This window comes from Brachyhypopomus gauderio, unplaced genomic scaffold (genome assembly GCF_052324685.1).
Source record: "Brachyhypopomus gauderio isolate BG-103 unplaced genomic scaffold, BGAUD_0.2 sc43, whole genome shotgun sequence".
In the NCBI taxonomy this organism is placed as follows: domain Eukaryota; kingdom Metazoa; phylum Chordata; class Actinopteri; order Gymnotiformes; family Hypopomidae; genus Brachyhypopomus; species Brachyhypopomus gauderio.
In genome coordinates this window covers 115,001-135,245 of record NW_027506869.1, presented here as the reverse complement: position 1 = coordinate 135,245, position 20,245 = coordinate 115,001, and the positions used below count along the sequence as shown (strand labels likewise).

The 20,245-nt window shown below is 43.1% G+C and overlaps 3 protein-coding genes across 4 annotated transcripts in view; 2 read left to right on the top strand and 1 right to left on the bottom strand.

Moving 5' to 3' along the window:
* The window catches only part of LOC143486040 (uncharacterized), a 149,777-nt gene that overhangs the window by 32,222 nt on the left and 97,310 nt on the right, over positions 1–20,245 (top strand). The window contains exons 16-22 of the mRNA XM_076985820.1: positions 2,739–2,844; positions 5,373–5,608; positions 6,096–6,221; positions 6,490–6,616; positions 6,995–7,163; positions 7,249–7,461; positions 7,680–7,797. Coding sequence (XP_076841935.1) covers positions 2,739–2,844; positions 5,373–5,608; positions 6,096–6,221; positions 6,490–6,616; positions 6,995–7,163; positions 7,249–7,461; positions 7,680–7,797 — 1,095 coding nt within the window. The remainder of the gene's footprint in view (positions 1–2,738; positions 2,845–5,372; positions 5,609–6,095; positions 6,222–6,489; positions 6,617–6,994; positions 7,164–7,248; positions 7,462–7,679; positions 7,798–20,245) is intronic.
* On the top strand, positions 9,856–12,405 carry LOC143486044 (TOG array regulator of axonemal microtubules protein 1-like). Of its 2 annotated transcripts, none has more exons than XM_076985826.1 (5): positions 9,856–10,054; positions 10,168–10,403; positions 10,913–11,071; positions 11,471–11,632; positions 11,890–12,405. In XM_076985826.1, exons 2-5 carry the CDS (start codon positions 10,198–10,200, stop codon positions 11,897–11,899), a joined length of 537 nt encoding a protein of 178 aa, XP_076841941.1. In that variant the 5' UTR covers positions 9,856–10,054; positions 10,168–10,197; the 3' UTR covers positions 11,900–12,405. The 2 variants fall into 2 exon arrangements, with proteins under 2 accessions (XP_076841941.1, XP_076841940.1); XM_076985825.1 differs by having other exon boundaries at positions 9,857–10,054; positions 10,140–10,403.
* The window catches only part of LOC143485905 (uncharacterized), a 16,297-nt gene continuing 13,023 nt past the window's right edge, over positions 16,972–20,245 (bottom strand). The window contains exons 10-14 of the mRNA XM_076985591.1: positions 19,938–20,071; positions 19,623–19,727; positions 19,390–19,528; positions 19,181–19,227; positions 16,972–17,381 (exon numbers count right to left, since the gene is read on the bottom strand). Of these exons, the coding sequence (XP_076841706.1) occupies positions 19,421–19,528; positions 19,623–19,727; positions 19,938–20,071 (347 nt within the window). The 3' untranslated portion in view covers positions 16,972–17,381; positions 19,181–19,227; positions 19,390–19,420. The remainder of the gene's footprint in view (positions 17,382–19,180; positions 19,228–19,389; positions 19,529–19,622; positions 19,728–19,937; positions 20,072–20,245) is intronic.

Below are 20,245 nucleotides of genomic sequence, written 5' to 3'. Positions count from 1 at the left end.
ATATATCTATTAATCTTTGTAATCTATATAACATGGCTTCTTTAAGTATTGGGTATCACCTGGCCAGCGTTAAGCAGTGGTACGCACTTCTTTGTACCCACTTCTGTTGGCAAGGACAATGTGAGCTTACAAGCAAGACTAGACTTGAATGTTTTATTGCAGTCAGTTGATTGTGCCAGCACCCCACTCCCCAGGCCTGCGCTGTTCCGATCCACAGCTCTCCACAGCTCTCCACAACTCTCCCATAGCCACTTTTGCTCCTCACTGCCATCTGCAGATTTGATTATGAATTTAAGTTTTCTTAAATGTTATTCAAATTGCTCCTATTCATTAGCACATTTCGTTTATCCACTTAATGCTACTCTTGATATACATTTGAGCCATGCCAAAATATTGATTATCATAATCTATTATTGTTATTTAAAATGCAGTATGATCTGCAGGTCTTAATTTCATATGCTGGTCTGAAGATTGAACGTGTCCTCTACAGTTCTGTCTGTGTTTCATGTCCAGGTTCAGTGGAGCCTCCCCAGCTCCACTCTCCAGGGTGGAAGAGAGAGAGAGTGGGGAGATTTCACCGGAGCGGCAGACATCTTCAACCCTTGCTCCCAGACATCTTCGAAGCAGCTAACCCCAGGGATGCTGGTAGAGGTGACTTATTGATGTTGGCTTTACTTTATATGTCATTGAAATACCTGTACAAAATGTAGAATTTATAATGTTGCGTAATTTGTTTTGGTATTGGTAAAAACGATATTTGGGAACAAGGAGATCAGTTAGTCAGAAACTTCACTCAGGTGTCAAATGAGCGACGCTAAACTCATGATCATGGATGCCCTTTCCCATGCAGGTTTGCCCAAATCCAGCCGCTTGCTGCCTGGGAACCCCCCCGGGTCGTTCCTACTGCCCTCCTACCCTCTGGTCACTCTTCCGGGAGTGCAGCTCACTCCCACTCTGCATCGTAGACTACACAAGCGAGACACGAGCCCTCGGTGCAGAGACCCGGACCCGTGGAGGGACAGTACTGGTGAGCGCATGGCTACGTTGCTAAGAACGTACTAGGCACACACAGTGAGGCATGGCCGGTTATTTGGGTGCCCGGTTAAGTTAATTTCGTCTTGCACTAAGCTTGTCTTGCACTTGTTCCCACGTCAGTGGTAAAGTGATGAGCAGACCTAATTTTGTGGTGTCATACATACTACATGAATTTAATTTTAACCAAAAAATTTGCATATACTTAGATCATTTATAGTCACCACTTGTTAAATGTACAAAATACTCAAATTTGATGATCTTCATCTGACATGGTTTCACTCAGTAATGGAACAGTGTCTAGCAGAGGCGAGATGTGTTAGCCATTAGCAGAGCTAGGCGGTACTGTAGTTTGGCACTTCAGTATCAGAATTAAAATAATTCTGAATTGTGCCGAAATAATTAAATTGAATCAAATTGTATTGAAATGTAAGATTTCATGAACTAAAAGAATCATAACTAAGCTAAACTAAAACTGGGTCACACATTTACTGAAGCTCTGATAAATGTCTTCCTGCTTCTGGGCTCACGGATGCCCTGCTATCAGTTATTCAGTACTACTTCATTGTGCTGCCATTACATGAATTGTAGCAAGATGCATATGAGAAGTTGCCGTTCTCCGTCCATCTTGCTTGAATCATATTTCAGTGGCACTTTCAGATAAAGAAACATATGCAACGTAGTACTAAGGCACTGAGAAATGTTATGGTGAGTTAATTTCTGCTAATGTCCTTATTCACCCATGCAGGTGAAGTTGACTCCAGCAGGTGTTTCCCACTGCCTGTGCTCACTTCACGCACGACAGTCACCTCGTCAGGACTGATGAGGCCTTCTCCGCCCACCTTCACAAAGTTGCCTCCACTCCCCAAACCTTCTGGCCGAGAGCCTCTCCGTGCATTCAGGCCTGCCAAAGGTGAGCTCACTCTTTTGAATTCAGACAAAAAAAGTAACAAAAAAGTAAAAAAAAAAGTATTAAAAAAGTAAAAACTGCTTTGAAAGCCCTATACTACAAACAAAAAGGCCCTGCTGATCCTCTTGTACATTGCTATGCCTGCACCCATGGACATGTTTTTCTGCACCATGAAGAAACCACTATGAAACCAGAAGTTATATTTGGGATTTTTGATGGAGTACGTGTTAATATGTATTGTGCTTTTCAGGATCTCAAGTGCAACGCACCAGGGCGTCCCCTGCTGAGGACATGTGTGAAGGAGTAGTTGGCAGAGGTTGGAATTGATTTGCTGTTAACACTGCATTACACAACAATGTTTTAAATCTAGTTCTCCATGTTGAATAATGTTTTGCAGTCTTCAAGCTGATTTGAACCAAAGTTGAGCTGGTAGCCCTAAAAGTCCTAGTCAGTTTGTTTGGGTTCTTTTATTCCTCTCTAGATGAACTCAAACCAGGAACTCCCAGGAAGGATCCCCACGAGCAGCAGACTGTAGGGCCCTTCTCCAAACCAGACCTTGCTCTCGCTCAGAGCTTCAGACTGCTTAGCTCTGATGACTGGTAAGTCACACCTGCAAAATTCTGAAGCATTTGGCTAGGGCAGGTTAAACAGCAAGTCATTTATGGTGTTCTGCATATATGGTAAGTATGCATGTATTTAGAGAAGTTTTTTCCTCTTTGTCCCTTTTCTTGTAGCATTTTTTTCTTTCAGTAGCCGATGGTTACAGTGTGTGTCTATGTCCAATATCTTCATACAGGGAGAAGAAAATTGAAGGATTGATGTCCATCCGTAGATTGGCTCAATATCATGCTGATGTGCTTGGCAGCAGGCTTCATGATGTCTGTATTATTCTTATTCAAGAGGTAAGCCACTAGATTTGCTGACTGTGTATCTGTCTGAATTCTAAAATTGGCAGACACCATCAGCATGTACATATTACAGGTGATGTTGCTGACAAAGTCAGCCAATTTTAGTCAGAGTTAGCATGGTACTTTGAAATACCTTTTTTATAAAAACATTTCTCATTTAATTGAAATTCAGATGGCATATCTAACTAATTAGTGATTAAGGTTGTAGCGGATACATATGTTAGTTTATGGATTATGAACGGGGCACCATCCTGATTGCTCAGGAACCAGTATTGTGATAACGGAGTGAGGTGGAATATGGTTTGATCAGTCTCATTACTAAAGGGTTAAGTTCTGGTTCCGCACAGTGACCTAATACCATCGACCAAAATATGCATTTACCACCGTGACCAGATGAATAAATGTCCACATTTATTAAATGGTTAATGTTACAATTGATACAAAGCATATGAATGATTTGGCTCAAATGGAAATTAAACCTATATGTGAATTTCCTAATCTAAACCAAGGATATAATAGTGAACAACAAAGAATATAAAATTAAACAATAACAGCGAATGATAGTTATCGACGGTCATGAGGTTTAAATGGATTATATGACTATCCTTAAGCTTGCCTAACTAGCGTAGGACCCAGGGACGGACACAAGGTCTTTAGAGAGAGAATAGAAAAGAAGAAAGAGGAAGTTTGGGCAGGTTAATGGCAACAGTATTTACTATTTTGGACTCCGGGAGAGATAGAAGCTGGCAACCCCAAAACAGCACATGAACTGAGCGTCTTACTTCGAAGAAGAGGCGTGGTTATGCGGACCAACCGGTGCGCGTTCACGGTTCATTCCTTGAGGCAGCTGAGGTCTGCGGAGCAGGTCACGTGAGACGGCTCGAGTCGCGGAAACTTAGCGGTGACGTCACAGTCGCAGCTGGAGGGCGCAGACAAACTTGTACAGATACTTGACTGAGAAAGAAGATGAGCTTGACTTGAACGACTAGACGAAATAAAAGTACTTTTGACGACGAAACGTAGAATAAAGAAAATAAAATAAAATAAAGAAGAATCTTCTGTGGGACTCGGTGAGAGCTTTAGTTGCGGTCTCTTGGCATCGCTCTACTGGACACTGCGGTGTTCGGCGTGAGTCCATCAAACAGTCGCGATGGTTTGGCGTGTTCAAGTCTTTGAGTCTCGGCGAGTCTGGCGAAGTTCTCCAAGTCTTCCCAAATTACCAGGCTGCCAAGCTCGTTGTTTCGCTTCGAGCTAGGGCTTTTAAAACAAGTTTTAGGGGCGTAATTGTAAGGCGCTTTTATGTTCATCAGGCCATTGACCATTGGCCTTTATTAATGAATATTCATGACCTTTGCCCAGACAGGGGAGAGAAATAGAGAGAGAAATAGAGAGAGAGAGAGAGAGAGAGAGAGAGAGAGGGGGGGGGGGGGGGGGGGGGAGCGAGGAGTGCCCGTCTTTCCAGGTCTAGTTAATGACTTAACCAAAGAAGACAGATTAACACAATTCTAAGACAAAGTAAACTATTCCTAAATAAATTGTCTTACATACTCTGCCTAAACAAGAATTCATTTGGTTCTATTAGTCTACACATTGAGCCATTCTCAATTTCCACTTTTGGACAACAAATGACACACAATGCACAGACAGGCATGAATGTGAGGTCACCTAAGCACACATGAGAATGATTACATTCGATGAGTAACATACAAACTAATACATAGATATGCATCAATGTGGTGTTTTTATACAGTAACACGTATTCCAATAAGATCACTTAATACTGAATACATGAAAGATCATAAGTTGTGTCTTTGTCAACCACATGGCACAGTGTTCACATTTAAATGGTCTTGTGGTCCTTTGTTCTTAAGGCTGGAAAGCTGAATACTGGTTTCAAGAATAATTAATTTTTCTTTGTATGGAAGGTAGTCAAGTTCGGTGTCTCTAGACTGCATTAGCCGAGCTGGTTCCTGTAGGCTGAATCCCAATTCTGTGTACAGTTCAGATTTGGAGTTACAGAGATCTCTGAAATATTTGTATCTTCAGCTCTGGATTATAACACAGGACGTAGAGTGGGTTTAAACTGTGGGCAATCAGATAAGGTTGGAATTTAGAGTTTTATGGTCCTTCCTGACTGTGGTCCCAGTGTCCTCCGACGAAGGTTGGTTTTGACCAGCCTCTCTTAGATGGCCTCTCTCCCAAGCTCAGGAGATCATAAGGTCAGCATTGTAGGCTTTTGGGAGGTAAACACCATTGTGGATGTGGGTCCTTTGGGGCCTGTTGCTGTTGTAAAGAATCAGTGTTTATCTTTACATACCATCAAAGAAATCTGGGTGAGTCAGTCGCTCAGTTCTAGGCAAAGGATTCCCTTTTGGGTGTCACAGTGAAATAGCATTTAGCTGTCTCCAATACAAGGTATTTAGGCCTACATAACACATTGCAGTGGTGGATTATACTTATTACGATGGCGGTGGCAGTGTTGGATGTGGCTGAAACAAGCTGGAACGTCGTCTTTCCTGCAGGTGCTGCACCTGCGCTCTGCCGTGTCCCGCATGGCTGTGGTGTCCTTGAGGGAGTTGTACTCCAGCCTGCAAAAAGGGATGGACCAGGAAGTGGAGGCTACAGCTAAGGTCCTCCTCCACAAAGCAGCGGAGTCCAATGGCTTCATCAGGCAGGACGTGGACACAGCTCTGGACAGCATGGTGCAGAACTGCACCCCCATTCGGAGCATGAACGCCCTTCTCGCTGGAGGACTCTGGTCAGTTAGCCTGCAGTGAGCTTTAAACTGTGGCTTTCAGATAGCAACAACAGGCACAAGAAGCTAACACAGCACTGATTTTGGCTTCTGTTTTTACTTCTCCATTGTTCTTTCAAAATATTGCCCTGGCCTATAATCAATATTTTTAGGTATTTATCCTCTTAAATATTATTTTTATTGCGTTCCATCTCCGCTCTGCTGATTCAAACTGCCCTTCACACCTCTTAAAGAATAGGCTAGTTAGCTAGCTTACAGAGGACATACAAACATTTTCTGTTTAAAAAACTACATATGTAAACTAACTGGTGCAAACTAAGCCATCGAATAGAATACGATCATTTGATTGTGCACGTAGATCACACATAAGTGTATTAAGTTTCTTTATAGAAGCTAAAAGTTGTACTGTATACATTGATTGGATGGATTAATAGTTATTACCTTCTTTTTTTGAATGCCCTAATTTTTTTCCTTCTGTTTTCCTCAAAAGTCATCTGAATGCTGCAGTAAGAAAGTGTACTGCTCGGCACTTGGCTACTTTGGTAGAGAAGATTGGTGCAGAGCGAATTATTCCTGCAGTCTCCAAGTTGGCACAGGACTCTTCCCAAGAAACCAGGTTAGTACTGTGATCAGAACGAGAATTCTACAAAGCTTGTTCAGTTTCCCAGATAGTAATCTTTTGCTGATTCTTTTACTCTCCTAATCTGATACTCTGAAGTCAGCAAATGCTGGTAAATTGCAGAGTAATAGAAGGACTATCGTGTTTTCTAGACACAGACGTCCTTGTAAAATTGTGTGCTGTAAGATAAATGGTCGGTGTGCTGTGAGTATTGGATCCCTCACTCACGGTTCTCTCCTGTTTTGGGGTCTGTTCCTCGTCTCAGGCGCTTGGGCCGGCGTATGCTGCTGTTCCTGTCCTCCCACCATGACTTTGATAAGATGGTGGAAAAGTACATCCCTGCCAAAGACCTGGCAACCATCAGGGACACTGTCCTCACTCTGAAATCCAAGGTGGAGATTCATGTTTAGATACATGATGAGGAATTTTTTATCCCATTCAGCCACTATGCCCCATGTTTACTCACCAAACAAAGCATATTGACAAAACTTTTAGGTGAAACTGACTGCAATAAAAAAAAACATCTAAACTGTGATGGTAGACATATATTGTAAACAAATACTAAAGTACAGGGCAGTGCGTGGCACCACACATTGTATTTACAGTAAGGCATGCACAGTGTAGTCCCAGACCCAGTAGTTAAAGGACAGAGCATGGTTCAAAATGAACCGGCTTGAAACCTTTGGGATAGAATCAAAGTATGAAGCAACATGTGGACTTCAATATCATCACTCCATGTTTTGTGGTGATTCGTACGTGTGTATTCCCAGGAGAGGACAAAGGTGTCTAGGATTCCAAGATATAAGATGCGTCAGCCTCGTCTGGAGCAGCAAGAAGCTCCAGCCGCACAGGCGGAGCGGCAGAACACGCAGCGAATGAAGCGCAGCCTTAGGCACACGGTGAGGGACGTGAGCCCAGACGACGCGGCACCTCTGAAAGGTAACGGCTGACCTCGACAAACGCTCCCCTGCTGTTTCCTGAGAACCTTACCTTACCGCTTACCCGTGAATCTCCTTCCCATCAGACCTGCAGCTGAACAGTTGTCTTCCAGCCCAGACTAAGACTGGTGTCCTCCTGGATGATTTGCCTTCGAGCCCCAGCAACGCACGCACCCCCAGAAGTCCCGTCAAAAGTTTGAGTCCTCCGCTTCATCCCAGCCCCCCCACGGCTGTCCCTACTACAAACATGCTGCCACGACGCAGACGAGCTATCAGACTGATCAGACCACGTGACTCTGGTGAGTGTTGCCTGCTCTTCAGCGCTTCATGTGTGATCACTGCACTTGCATGTAAATTGCTTTGCTGTTAACACTGCATTACACAACAGTGTTTTAAATCTAGTTCACCACATTGAATAATGTTTTGCAGTCAGTCTTCAAGCTGATTTGAACCAAAGTTGAGCTGGTAGACCTAAAAGTCCTAGTCAGTTTGTTTGGGTTCTGGTATTCCTCTCTAGATGAACTCAAACCAGGAACTCCCACGAAGGATCCCCACGAGCAGCAGACTTTACGGCCCTTCTCCAATCCAGACCTCGCTCTCGCTCAGAGCTTCAGACTGCTTAGCTCTGATGACTGGTAAGTCACACCTGCAAAATTCTGAAGCATTTGGCTAGGGCAGGTTAAACAGCAAGTCATTTATGGTGTTCTGCATATATGGTAAGTATGCATGTATTTAGAGAAGTTTTTTCCTCTTTGTCCCTTTTCTTGTAGCATTTTTTTCTTTCAGTAGCCGATGGTTACAGTGTGTGTCTATGTCCAATATCTTCATACAGGGAGAAGAAAATTGAAGGATTGATGTCCATCCGTAGATTGGCTCAGAATCACTCTGATGTGCTTGGCAGCAGGCGTCATGATGTCTGTATTATTCTTATTCAAGAGGTAAGCCACTACATTTGCTGACTGTGTATCTGTCTGAATTCTAAAATTGGCAGACACCATTAGCATGTACACATTACAGGTGATGTTGCTGACAAAGTCAAGTCAGAGTTAGCGTAGTACTTTGAAATTCCTTTTTTATAAATACATTTCTCATCTAATTGAAATTCAGATGGCATATCTAACTGCTTAGTGATTAAGGTATTTCCGCCTACATAACACATTGCAGTGGTGGATTATACTTATTACGATGGTGGTGGCAGTGTTGGATGTGGCTGAAACAAGCTGGAACGTCATCTTTCCTGCAGGTGCGGAACCTGCGCTCTGCCGTGTCCCGCATGGCGGTGGTGTCCTTGAGGGAGTTGTACTCCAGCCTGCAGAAAGGGATGGACCAGGAAGTGGAGGCTACAGCTAAGGTCCTCCTCCACAAAGCAGCGGAGTCCAATGCCTTCATCAGGCAGGACGTGAACACAGCACTGGACAGCATGGTGCAGAACTGCACCCCCATTCGGAGCATGAACGCCCTTCTCGCTGGAGGACTCTGGTCAGTTAGCATGCATTGAGCTTTAAACTGTGGCTTTCAGATAGCAACAACAGTCACAAGAAGCTAACACAGCACTGATTTTGGCTGCTGTTTTTACTTCTCCATTGTTCTTTCAAAATATTGCCCTGGCCTATATCAATATTTTTAGTTATTTATCCTCTTAAAAATTCTTTTTATTGCGTTCCATCTCCGCTCTGCTGATCCAAACTGAAGGGTCACACCGCTTAAAGAATAGGCTAGTTAGCTAGCTCACAGAGGACATACAAACATTTTCTGTTTAAAAAATACAGATGGACACTAACTGGTGCAAATTAAGCCATCAAATAGAATATGATAATTTGATTGTGCACTTAGATCATACATAAGGGTATTAAGTTTCTTTATAGAAGCTAAAAGTTGTACTGTATACATTGATTGGCTGGATTAATAGTTATTACCTTCTTTTTTTGAATGCCCTAATTTTTTTCCTTCTGTTTTCCTCAAAAGTCATCTGAATGCTGCAGTAAGAAAGTGTACTGCTCGGCACTTGGCTACTTTGGTAGAGAAGATTGGTGCTGGCCGCTTATTGTCTGGGGCGAAAGACGTCACAGCGCGAATTATTCCTGCAGTCTCCAAGTTGGCACAGGACGCTTCCCAAGAAACCAGGTTAGTACTGGGATCAGAACGAGAATTCTACAAAGCTTATTCAGTTTCCCAGATAGTAATCTTTTGCTGATTCTTTTACTCTCCTAATCTGATACTCTGAAGTCAGCAAATGCTGGTAAATTGCAGAGTAATAGAAGGACTATCGTGTTTTCTAGACACAGACGTCCTTGTAAAATTGTGTGCTGTAAGATAAATGGTCGGTGTGCTGTGAGTATTGGATCCCTCACTCACGGTTCTCTCCTGTTTTGGGGTCTGTTCCTCGTCTCAGGCGCTTGGGCCGGCGTATGCTGCTGTTCCTGTCCTCCCACCATGACTTTGATAAGATGGTGGAAAAGTGCATCCCTGCCAAAGACCTGGCAACCATCAGGAACACTGTCCACACTCTGAAATCCAAGGTAGCAATTCATGTTTGGATACATGATGAGGGTTTTTTTTATCCCATTCAGCCACTATGCCCCATGTTTACTCACTAAACAAAGCTTATTCACAAAACTTTTAAAGCTTGAAACTTTTGGGATAGAATCAAAGTATGAAGCAACATGTGGACTTCAATATCATCACTCCATGTTTTGTGGTGATTTGTATGTGTGTATTCCCAGGAGAGGACAAAGGTGTCTAGGAATGCGAAGAGATAAGATGTGTCAGCCTCGTCTGGAGCAATAAGAAGCTCCAGCCGCACAGGCGGAGCGGCAGAACACACACAAATGAAGCGCAGCCTTAGGCACACGGTGAGGGACGTGAGCCCAGACGACGCGGCACCTCTGAAAGGTAACGGTTGACCTCGACAAACGCTCCCCTGCTGTTTCCTGAGAACCTTACCTTACCGCTTACCCGTGAACCTCCTTCCCATCAGACCTGCAGGAACGTCGTCTTTCCTGCAGGTGCGGAACCTGCGCTCTGCCGTGTCCCGCATGGCGGTGGTGTCCTTGAGGGAGTTGTACTCCAGCCTGCAGAAAGGGATGGACCAGGAAGTGGAGGCTACAGCTAAGGTCCTCCTCCACAAAGCAGCGGAGTCCAATGGCTTAATCAGGCAGGACGTGGACACAGCTCTGGACAGCATGGTGCAGAACTGCACCCCCATTCGGAGCATGAACGCCCTTCTCGCTGGAGGACTCTGGTCAGTTAGCCTGCAGTGAGCTTTAAACTGTGGCTTTCAGATAGCAACAACAGTCACAAGAAGCTAACACAGCACTGATTTTGGCTGCTGTTTTTACTTCTCCATTGTTCTTTCAAAATATTGTCCTGGCCTATATCAATATTTTTAGTTATTTATCTTAAATATACTTAAATAAATACTTAAATTAAATTAAATATACTTTTTATTGCGTTCCATCTCCGCTCTGCTGATCCAAACTGCCCTTCACAGTTAAAGAATAGGCTAGTTAGCTAGCTTACAGAGGACATACAAACATTTTCTGTTTAAAAAATACAGATGTAAACTAACTGGTGCAAACTAAGCCATCGAATAGAATATGTTCATTTGATTGCACACTTAGATCATACATAAGGGTATTAAGTTTCTTATAGAAGCTAAAAGTTGTACTGTATACATTGACTGGATGGATTAATAGTTATTACTTTCTTTTTTGAATGCCCTAATTTTTTTCCTTCTGTTTTCCTCAAAAGTCATCTGAATGCTGCAGTAAGAAAGTGTACTGCTCGGCACTTGGCTACTTTGGTAGAGAAGATTGGTGCTGGCCGCTTATTGTCTGGGGCGAAAGTCGTCACAATGCTAATTATGCCTGCAGTCTCCAAGTTGGCACAGGACTCTTCCCAAGAAACCAGGTTAGTACTGGGATCAGAACGAGAATGATTCAAAATGAACCAGCTTGAAACCTTTGGGATAGAATCAAAGTATGAAACAACATGTGGACTTCAATATCATCACTCCATGATGTTGATGTGGCTTTAGGGTCTGGGTGAGATGCCTCAGGATACTCCTTCAGCTTGAGGCAGGCGCTCTATCCCAGCTGTGGAGTCATGTGTAACACCTCCTCAGTTTGCCAGAATATTTAAACAGTTAATCAAAACAACAACAAAAAAAAGTGCATCCTGATTGGAACTGCTTTGATGTTTGCCATTTTTGATGGTGTTGATGTTGGTTTAATTTGATTGCAGCCTTGTTCATTTTCTGTTTGGACACTATAACCCAATCCTTGTGTTTTCTCTCTTGTGTGTGTTCAGCAAAGACAGCAGCAGAGCACACATCCACAGCATTGCAGACAAGACGGAGTACATCAAGCAGCTCAAGGCCTGCTGGGTTCAAAAGACTTCAGGGAGCGCATTGATCAGCTGGTGGCCGACTGCAAGGACAACCCATATATGGTCATGGGCAAAATGTTCCCGGTAACTCATTTGAACTGAATTGATTTTTAATGTTTTCAGCAGCTTTCAGAAGTGATCTGTATGGGGGGGTCATACGTTGGAGAACATTAAATGCTGGCACATCTGAAGAAATATCAAAAGCTCAGATGCTCCAGAGTAGAGGGAGGGCAGTCATGTCCATTGTTAGTGTGAGCTTGTTTTACAATGTATGTGAAGATTTCACCCAAGTGTATCCTTGATTTATTTATCTTTGTTCCTTTTAAATGTTCTTTTTATAGAGCTGGTTAGGGAACTCTACCCCTGCAAGCCACAACTGGTTGAGCAGAAGGTGCTCCCTCTGCTCTGGTACCTCCTGGGGACCTCCAGCAACAGTGGTACGGTCCACGGCAGGGGTGGAAGCGTGAGGGGTCCACTGTCCACCTATGCCAAGCCCTTCATGCCCACATGGGTCTGGCACTGCTGGACTGCGCTGGTTACCAATCTTCCAATATCCGCAATAGCCTAAACGAGTTTGTGAAGAACCTCCCGATCACCTGAGAGCTGCCAGCCAGACCTCCAGACCAAAATAAAGCCCAACATGGATTCTACTTGAAGATGGAGATGTTTGTGCATTTCTTACTGTGCCTGCACTTTAAATGAAAGAGAGAGGAAGAAAGTCAAATGTTTTTAACATTTTGAATTAGCAGAAAGCTAAATCCTTAAACTCAGAAGTCCTTTTAAATAAGGAGCACAGATTTTAGCGAATCACATATCAGGTTTAACATGCACTTTGAAATACTAACACTTGTCATGGTGACTAGATATATATTGTTCTATGATTGTTATTTTCTGTTGACATATTCTGAGGTAACTGTGCAGAATGTAATTTGCAGTTACCTCAGAATATGTCAACAGAGAATAACAATCACAGAACAATATATATCTATAGTCACCATGACAAGTGTCATTCATATATATATATATATATATATATATATATATATATATATATATATATATATTAGTGGTGGGACTTTAACGTGTTAATTTCGATTAATTAATTACAGGGAAATTAACGAACTAAAAAGATTAACGCATGAGACACTTTTGCACCGTGGAATGTTTCTCGGTGCACGAGTTCCAGACATACAGATTATATGGATGTACAATAAGATGAGCATGGTGGAGATGACTGAAGAGGCTACGCTGGTGGATGGGAAATTTAAATATAAGAAACTTCCAGATGGAAGTACAAACACAAATTGTGTTATTTGCACTTTATGCAGGAAGGAGTTCGCTTATCACAGGAGCACTTCCACCCTTCGTTACCACCTCAACGCAAAACATGTTACGCGCAGGTCAGTAATGATAACTTGGCTGCTAAATGTATTCCTAGTACGAGCAGTGTCGCCAGTCAACACTCGACCACATGTCGGGGTTCAAATCAGAGGTGGGGACTCGAGTCACATGACTTGGACTCGAGTCATTAATATTAAGACTTTTGACTTGACTTGAAAAATATTCAGAGACTTAGACTTGACTTGGACTTTTACACCAATAACTTGGTACTTGAATTGGACTTGAACCTGTTTACTTGCAAAGACTTGATTTTTTTTACCCCAAATCTAAATTTTAAAACGCATATTAATATTTATAAAGTGCGCCCTATTAATTTCATTTCCGTCCTTCTGACGCAGACCGGTGTTACACCAGATTCTGTGACCGTCGAGTTTTGTGACCACAGGGGGCGCTATTTCACAGTTTCTGTTCAGATGCACAAACGCTTTACGAATGCTACGTAAGCTACGCTGATGCACTTTCTTTACTCGTTTTGTTGGTGTCCACAAGCCAAAATATGACACATGTTTATATTTACATTTTATCGTCTCTTAATTACGTAAACAAGATTTACCATCCCCTCACCATTGCAGCCAACATGAAATCATGAATGGGATGTACAGGTGAGCCTTTTTAACTGGGGTCACCAATTCTGACGGCAGCCATCAGAATATGTGACCCCACTGAATCTCCAGGTAACAATAGTACACCGTGAGCCCACAATAACAGAAAACAATGAAAAAATAACCCTAACCTTTTATTAGTCTATATTTAAACATTTTATCCAAATGTTTAGAATAACCATTCGTAATGACAGCATCTTGCTTACGATGAAGCTTGCTATTTTCGTGTAAAATGATGTAACGAAACATTCTTGTTTAAGTACATTTATGTAATTAGGAGAAGATAAAATGTAAACGATCTGTCATCTTTTGGCTGGCGGACACCAACAAAACGAGTAAAGAAACGCATCAGCGTAGCACAGGGGCGGACTGGCATACATTGATACCGGGGATTTCCCCGGTGGGCCGATGGGTTAGTGGGCCGCTGGCCGCCGGTGGTTTAACTCGGCCCGTGGAGGAGCCACTGCCGCGCACTGCGGCCCGTAGTCACGCTGCTGTTTAACGGTGTTATTACCTCCCCCGCTCCAGTCAGACTAACCTGCTCAGCGCGGCCGCGGACTGAACCTGTAAACACATGAACGAGTTGGACCGCGGCCGCGGACTGGGCCAGCTGATGCGGGCTGACGGTATGCAGCGGAGATCAGAAAAAAAAACAACTTGTCCCAGAAAATCCGGACCGGACTACGAAAACATACAGCAATTTTAATTGTAAATAACGTTATTTTAAATGTACTGCTGTCGCCTCTGCAACGTCTAAGGCACCATGTACAAATTACCTTAACACGGTTAACACGGACGCAAGTGGCGGTCTTAAAGGTTCCAGAGCACTGCGCACTGTTTTTTTTAAGCTATTGAAATTCTTAGATTAAAACTAACCACCACAAATAGGTAAGAGGAAGAAATACCCACGTTAGAGTTGTAGGTCGTTCTTTAGGATGCACTGTGTAAAACAACTTGTTTGGTGGTCTTATGATGGCTATTCCTATGTGGCTTTGTAATCATATAATTGCTGGAATTAATATTGTCCATATGACAATAAACACAGTCATATACACTACGTGCCATGTATAGATTCATATACAGTATACACACACACACACGTATATATATATGTATATACCTGTTGTCTGTTCCATTTGCACAAGAGCAGATAAAATTAATTCACAATCAGTGTTGCTTCTTATCTGAACACGAAGTGTGGATGACTTGGAGTTACATTGTGTTGTTTAAGTGTTCCCTTTATTTTTTATATATAGTGGGCCAGTCTGTCAGGAACTCCCGGGCCAATTTTCCTCCCCAGTCCGCCCCTGGCGTAGCATTCGTAAAGAGTTGGTGCCTGTAAAAAAAAAGACTCGAAAGGACTTGAAATTCCAAGTTTCAGACTTGGGACTTGACTTGACGGTTGCCTGTCTTGACTCGAGACTTGACTTGAGTTGACTGTCTTTGCTTGAGACTTGACTCGGGACTTGAGGATAAAGACTTGCAAAACACTGACTTGGTCCCACCTCTGGTTCAAATTAGGAAACAAAATGTCAGAGTCCATGTCGGACAAATTGACCAATTCACTGTCGAGATGGATTGTTGTGGACTGTAGACCGCTCTCTGTTGTCGAAGGCTTAAGTAAGACGTGGTGAGTTTAAACGCCTCCGCCGTTCGGTGTCGAGCGCTACGGTTTATGTAGGAGTGCTGCAAATTGCGTCAACTGATGCAAGTTACGAACTGCCATCCAGAAAGACAATGTTGAAGAAAATGCAGCAGCTGTATGATGAGGAAAGGGAAGTAAAACAGGTTATTGTGAAGAGCGTAATGTGGCTCTGACTGGGGATCACTGGACCTCTGTTAGCAACAAGAATTATCTTGGTGTGACAGCTCATATTATAGATGATGAATGGAAGATCCAGTCATTTGCTTTGAACATGCAGAAGACACTTCTAGGCACTATGGAGATGCCTGTGTAGAGGACTTTATCGCTGTGGCAGAGGCCTGGGAAATTAAAAAAATCTAATATGGTATTTAAAACATCTTCTGATTTACTTCTTATTCTTACTATATCCTAAGCAAAACTCCCAAAATTAAACTATATTTTTGGTCAGAATTGTCAGTGTTCTGAATACTGTTTGCTCTGTTTTCTGCACTCATCTATTGGTCTATGTAGTAGACTGGTGGAAAAATAAACAAGATGTTGAGGTTTATGCTTATGTTCATTGATTCATTCATCATTCAAACTTAAATTAATATTTCTCATGTTAAATATTGAAATGCGATTAATTTCAATTAATTAATTACAACGCTTCGAATTAATTCGATTAATTTTTTTAATCGTGTCCCACCCCTAATATATATATAATAAAATAAATAGAAGGTCTCTGACATTTACATTCCAAGTAAAGTGGCGTATGCAGCAGTAGGTAAACATACTGTATGTGCAAAGTGAATGTATGAGGAATCTGGTGTAATTAGGATTAATGAATTATAAATATAATGTGCAAATGTAACAGGAGTGCAAATTGAGTGAGCGTTAGACTTAGTTCATCTCAGTTTAGAGTTCTTTGTTGAACTTGAGTGTTGTTGTTGATTTTGAAATGTGTCTTGTTTATTAAGGATAAAAGAGTGGAAGAGCAGGGAGTGAGTTGATCCTCCTGACTGCCTGGTGAACAAAGCTGTCCCTCTGCTTACTGGTTCTGGCTTGTAGACTTCGTAGTCTCCTCCCTGATGGCAGTAGGTTGAAGTAGCTGTACATGGGGTGTGTCTGATCACCCGCTATGTTTAGGGCCTTTAGAGTGAGGCGGGAGTTGTGAAGGTCTTGTAGAGAAGGGAGTGGTGCCCACGATCCTCTCAGCTGCTTTCACAATGTGCTGGAGGGACTTGCGACAGGATGCTGTGCAGGTGCCGTACCACACTGTGATGCAGCTGGTCATGACGCTCTCAATGGCTCCCCTATAGAAGGTGCACATGATTGGGGATGGAGCACTGGCTCTTCTCAGCTTGCAGAGAAAGTACAGGCGCTGGTACTTTCTTGGCTAGAGATGTGGTGTTCTTACTCCAGGACAGGTCCTCTGAGATGTCTACACCAAGGAACTTGGTGCTGCTCACTTTCTCCACAGCAGTACCATTGATGTTCAGAGGAGCATGCTGGGAGGGCAATTTCCTGAAGTCCACAACTATCTCCTTTGTCTTTTCCACATTCAGAGATAGGTTGTTGTGACCACATCCCCCGGCCAGGCGGCTCACCTCACTTCTGTAATTTGTCTCGTCGTCGTTGTTGTTGATGAGACCCACCACAGTTGTATCATCCTCAAACTTAAAGAAGAAGTTGGAGCTGTATGTTGGTGTGCAGTCGTGTGTCAGCAGAGTGAATAGAAGGGGGCTCAGTACGCATCCTTGAGGCACCCCTGTGTTAAGCACGATGGTACTGGATGAGTTGCTGCCGACCCGTACTGCCTGTGGTCTCCCAATCAGAAAGTCTAACAGCCAGTTACACATTTGGAGGCTCAGTCAAAACCATTAAAAGAAAAAGGCATTAAATACAAAACTAAACGACATTAAATATTTACAGAAGAAAATCCTTTTTTTAACCGCAGCAATTACTAGTTTAAAAGTTCTTTTATATCCCTTGAGCAAAATCTAAATTTTATGATCAGTGTGCAAATTCATTTTGTGTCTGTAGAACTGCATCAGAGTACATTTTAACAGGCAAGAAGACAAGCAAGAATATTTGTGAAAGCCATTTATGTACATATTAAGTCAGCGTGCTGACTGATCCTCAGTGGAGTCCATCCAGGGGGAGGGGCCTGCTGACTGACCACTCACTGGGCATCCAGGGTGATTTCCTAGTAGAGGAATGAAAGAATGAGTTTCCAAGGAATCAGGGCACAACCAAAGGGCTCCATACCAACAGCTATACGCATTATATCTGTGAACAGCTGTGCGGTGTGATGGTCCGGCTCTCGGAGTGCAGCCAAACTTATATGGACATGCACGATCCACTGAAGTTAGAACCAAAGATGTGAAGAAGAAGGTCAGGCACTGTTTCTTTGCTAAGTGAGCTGTACGGAAGCCAGGGTTGTGTGTGTGTGTGTGTGTGTGTGTGTGAGGAATCTCAGGAATTCACATGCTGTGAATGTCATGCAAAAACAAAGAAAAACACCCCCTCATGCACACACACACACACACACACACACACTACTCAAAGGCCTTCTAGCCCCAAAATGCTGCCATAATTAGACTATAACAGAAAAGTTACACACGAGATGTCACTAATAATGCCATCATACTCCACGTCTGTTCCATATATGCTACATGTATTTAACACATACCCTACCCACTACATCTCAACTAGAGTTGCTGTATACAGCTGTATAACTGTACACTTCGTACTATAGAGCAGTGGTTCCCAAAGTGGGGGGCGCGCCCCCTAGGTGGGGCGCGGAGCTATTGCAGGGGGGGCGCGGAGCTTGGAAGTAAAACGTGCACATGTGTCAATTTAGGGATGCACCGATTCCGATATTAATATCTGAAAAAATTCTAGATCGGGTATCGGTGACAATGTGACCGATCCATAAAAACAGATCAATTCAGTCAAATTCTATGCTTGTATTGCTTGCTTTTCGGAGTTAGTTCAACCTTAAATATCCGCTCTGACCCAGATAGAAGTGAACTTGGACAGTTAACAGGCGAGTGAAACACGAAGCACACAGAGGAGAGGTGAATCACTGACTCGTACTCGCGCTGGTGCTATTCCACTTAGTCCGTTTATTTGCTGGTTGACCAAAATAATCCTGGGCTCCAGCACTACTTGACTGTTCATACATGAACTGGTGAGTTGCCCAAAGCTCATTGAATGTGTTACTTACAGAAATGAAATAAAGATAAAATAAAGAGCAGTGGTCTGAGTCGGTCTACGGCAGAAAGCTAAAAAAACAACAATATTCCGTACGCGCGCTCAACTCGCTCCCTTAAAGAGACAGTACACATATTTCTGGCCGTTACATGCTTTGTGCTCTGCGTGATGTCTGCGCTTGCAAACTAGCCGCATATGAATTGCTGTTTCTCTTATGAAATCTCCTTATTTATTTTAAATTATATTTAGAATTCTTGAACCATTTAAAAGGTTTCTTGCAGTTTATTTTTTACATGTTTGACCAAAGTTGTGAACCTATTTTTTTGTCAGTTTCAGGTTCTTTGGTATTATTTATTTTACATTCAATGTTATATTCATAATCGCACTGACTGAACAAGTGCAAGTTGTGTTGTTTTTACATGTGTGTTTAAGTTTGCTATACTGGTGCAGAGTTTTCAATAAACTTGTAATTCAGTATGTCTGTGTTTAAAAAAAAATGTTTTAAGTCGATTCAGCACTGTTTTACTCTATCAGATCAGTATCGGATCGGTATCGGCCGATACTAAGCCTCAGATATCTGAAGTGAACCATTGGGAACGCGGCCAGTAAATTGGGGGTCGTGTAGGGGTGAGGGGTCGTGTAGGGGTGAGCGGCTTCTCTGGGGTGAAGAGTCTCTGTAGGGGTGAGGGGCTTCTATAGGGGTGAGGTGTCTCTGTAGGGGTGAGGGGTCATGTAGGGGTGAAAGGTCATGTAGGTGTGAGGGGTCACAGTGGCAGAGCACAAACTCACCTCCAGGTTTTCTCTGGCTTTCTTCAGCACCCCGTGAGTCATGGACACTAAGAGGAGAGAGGGGTTAGTAAGGCTGTGCACAACACCAGACTGGAGGCAAACACTAAACTCCTTCAGTGTGGGTGGGTGCTGTCTGCAGGTCAATGAGGACCTTCATGGCCTCTCTAGGCGATTTTAGGTGTGTGTGTGTGTGTGTGTGTGTTCCGTACATTGGTCGATGATGATGTGTTCCATGCCTTCTCAAAGCTGGTTGGTGGATCGCAGTCGTTTGACTGCTCCTGTGAGCATCCGCTCCTGCTGAGACAGCCAGCTCTGTAATCGAGACACCTCACTCCTCAACACCTCCTCCTGTACCAGGGGCACATGGGGGGCAATTAGTCTTATATAAACAGAAGCTACCTAATTCTGCAGAACTTTGTGTTGTCCATGGTGTGTGTGTTACCTGCAGTGTGTGTGTGAGGTCTCCTGACGGCAGAGTTACTCTCCAGAACAGCTCCAGGAGTCTCTCCGCCTCCTCCAGAACCAAAAGCATAGTGCCTGATGCAGCCTGACACTCCACAAAATAACACACACACACACACATACACACACACACACACATACACACACACACACAGTTAAAAAGGTAAAAATACTCCATATTCTCAGTGTATTTATTTTTTGCTGGAGATATGCACATGTATAAAAAACATTCACAAATGTATGTACACAGCATGCATACACGCACGCGCGCACACACACACACACACACACACACCTTCAGCTGGTTCTCCCTCCTCAGTGCTCTGTTAAGAGCCTGTGTTTTCTGAGCTAGCTCCTTCTTCAGTAGTACTGTGGCCTTAATACTGACTGGGGGAGAATTCACCTCACTGTTCCGCCGTGATATTTGAGCTAGATATATATATATATACACACACACACACACACACACACACACATTATGCTAACTATTAAATTATTACATGCTACAGATTTTTTAAACCAGGAAAACAAACAAAAAAAAAAAATCTGAACTCTTTCACACACACACCCCATCCACACCCACACCCACACACACCCACACAC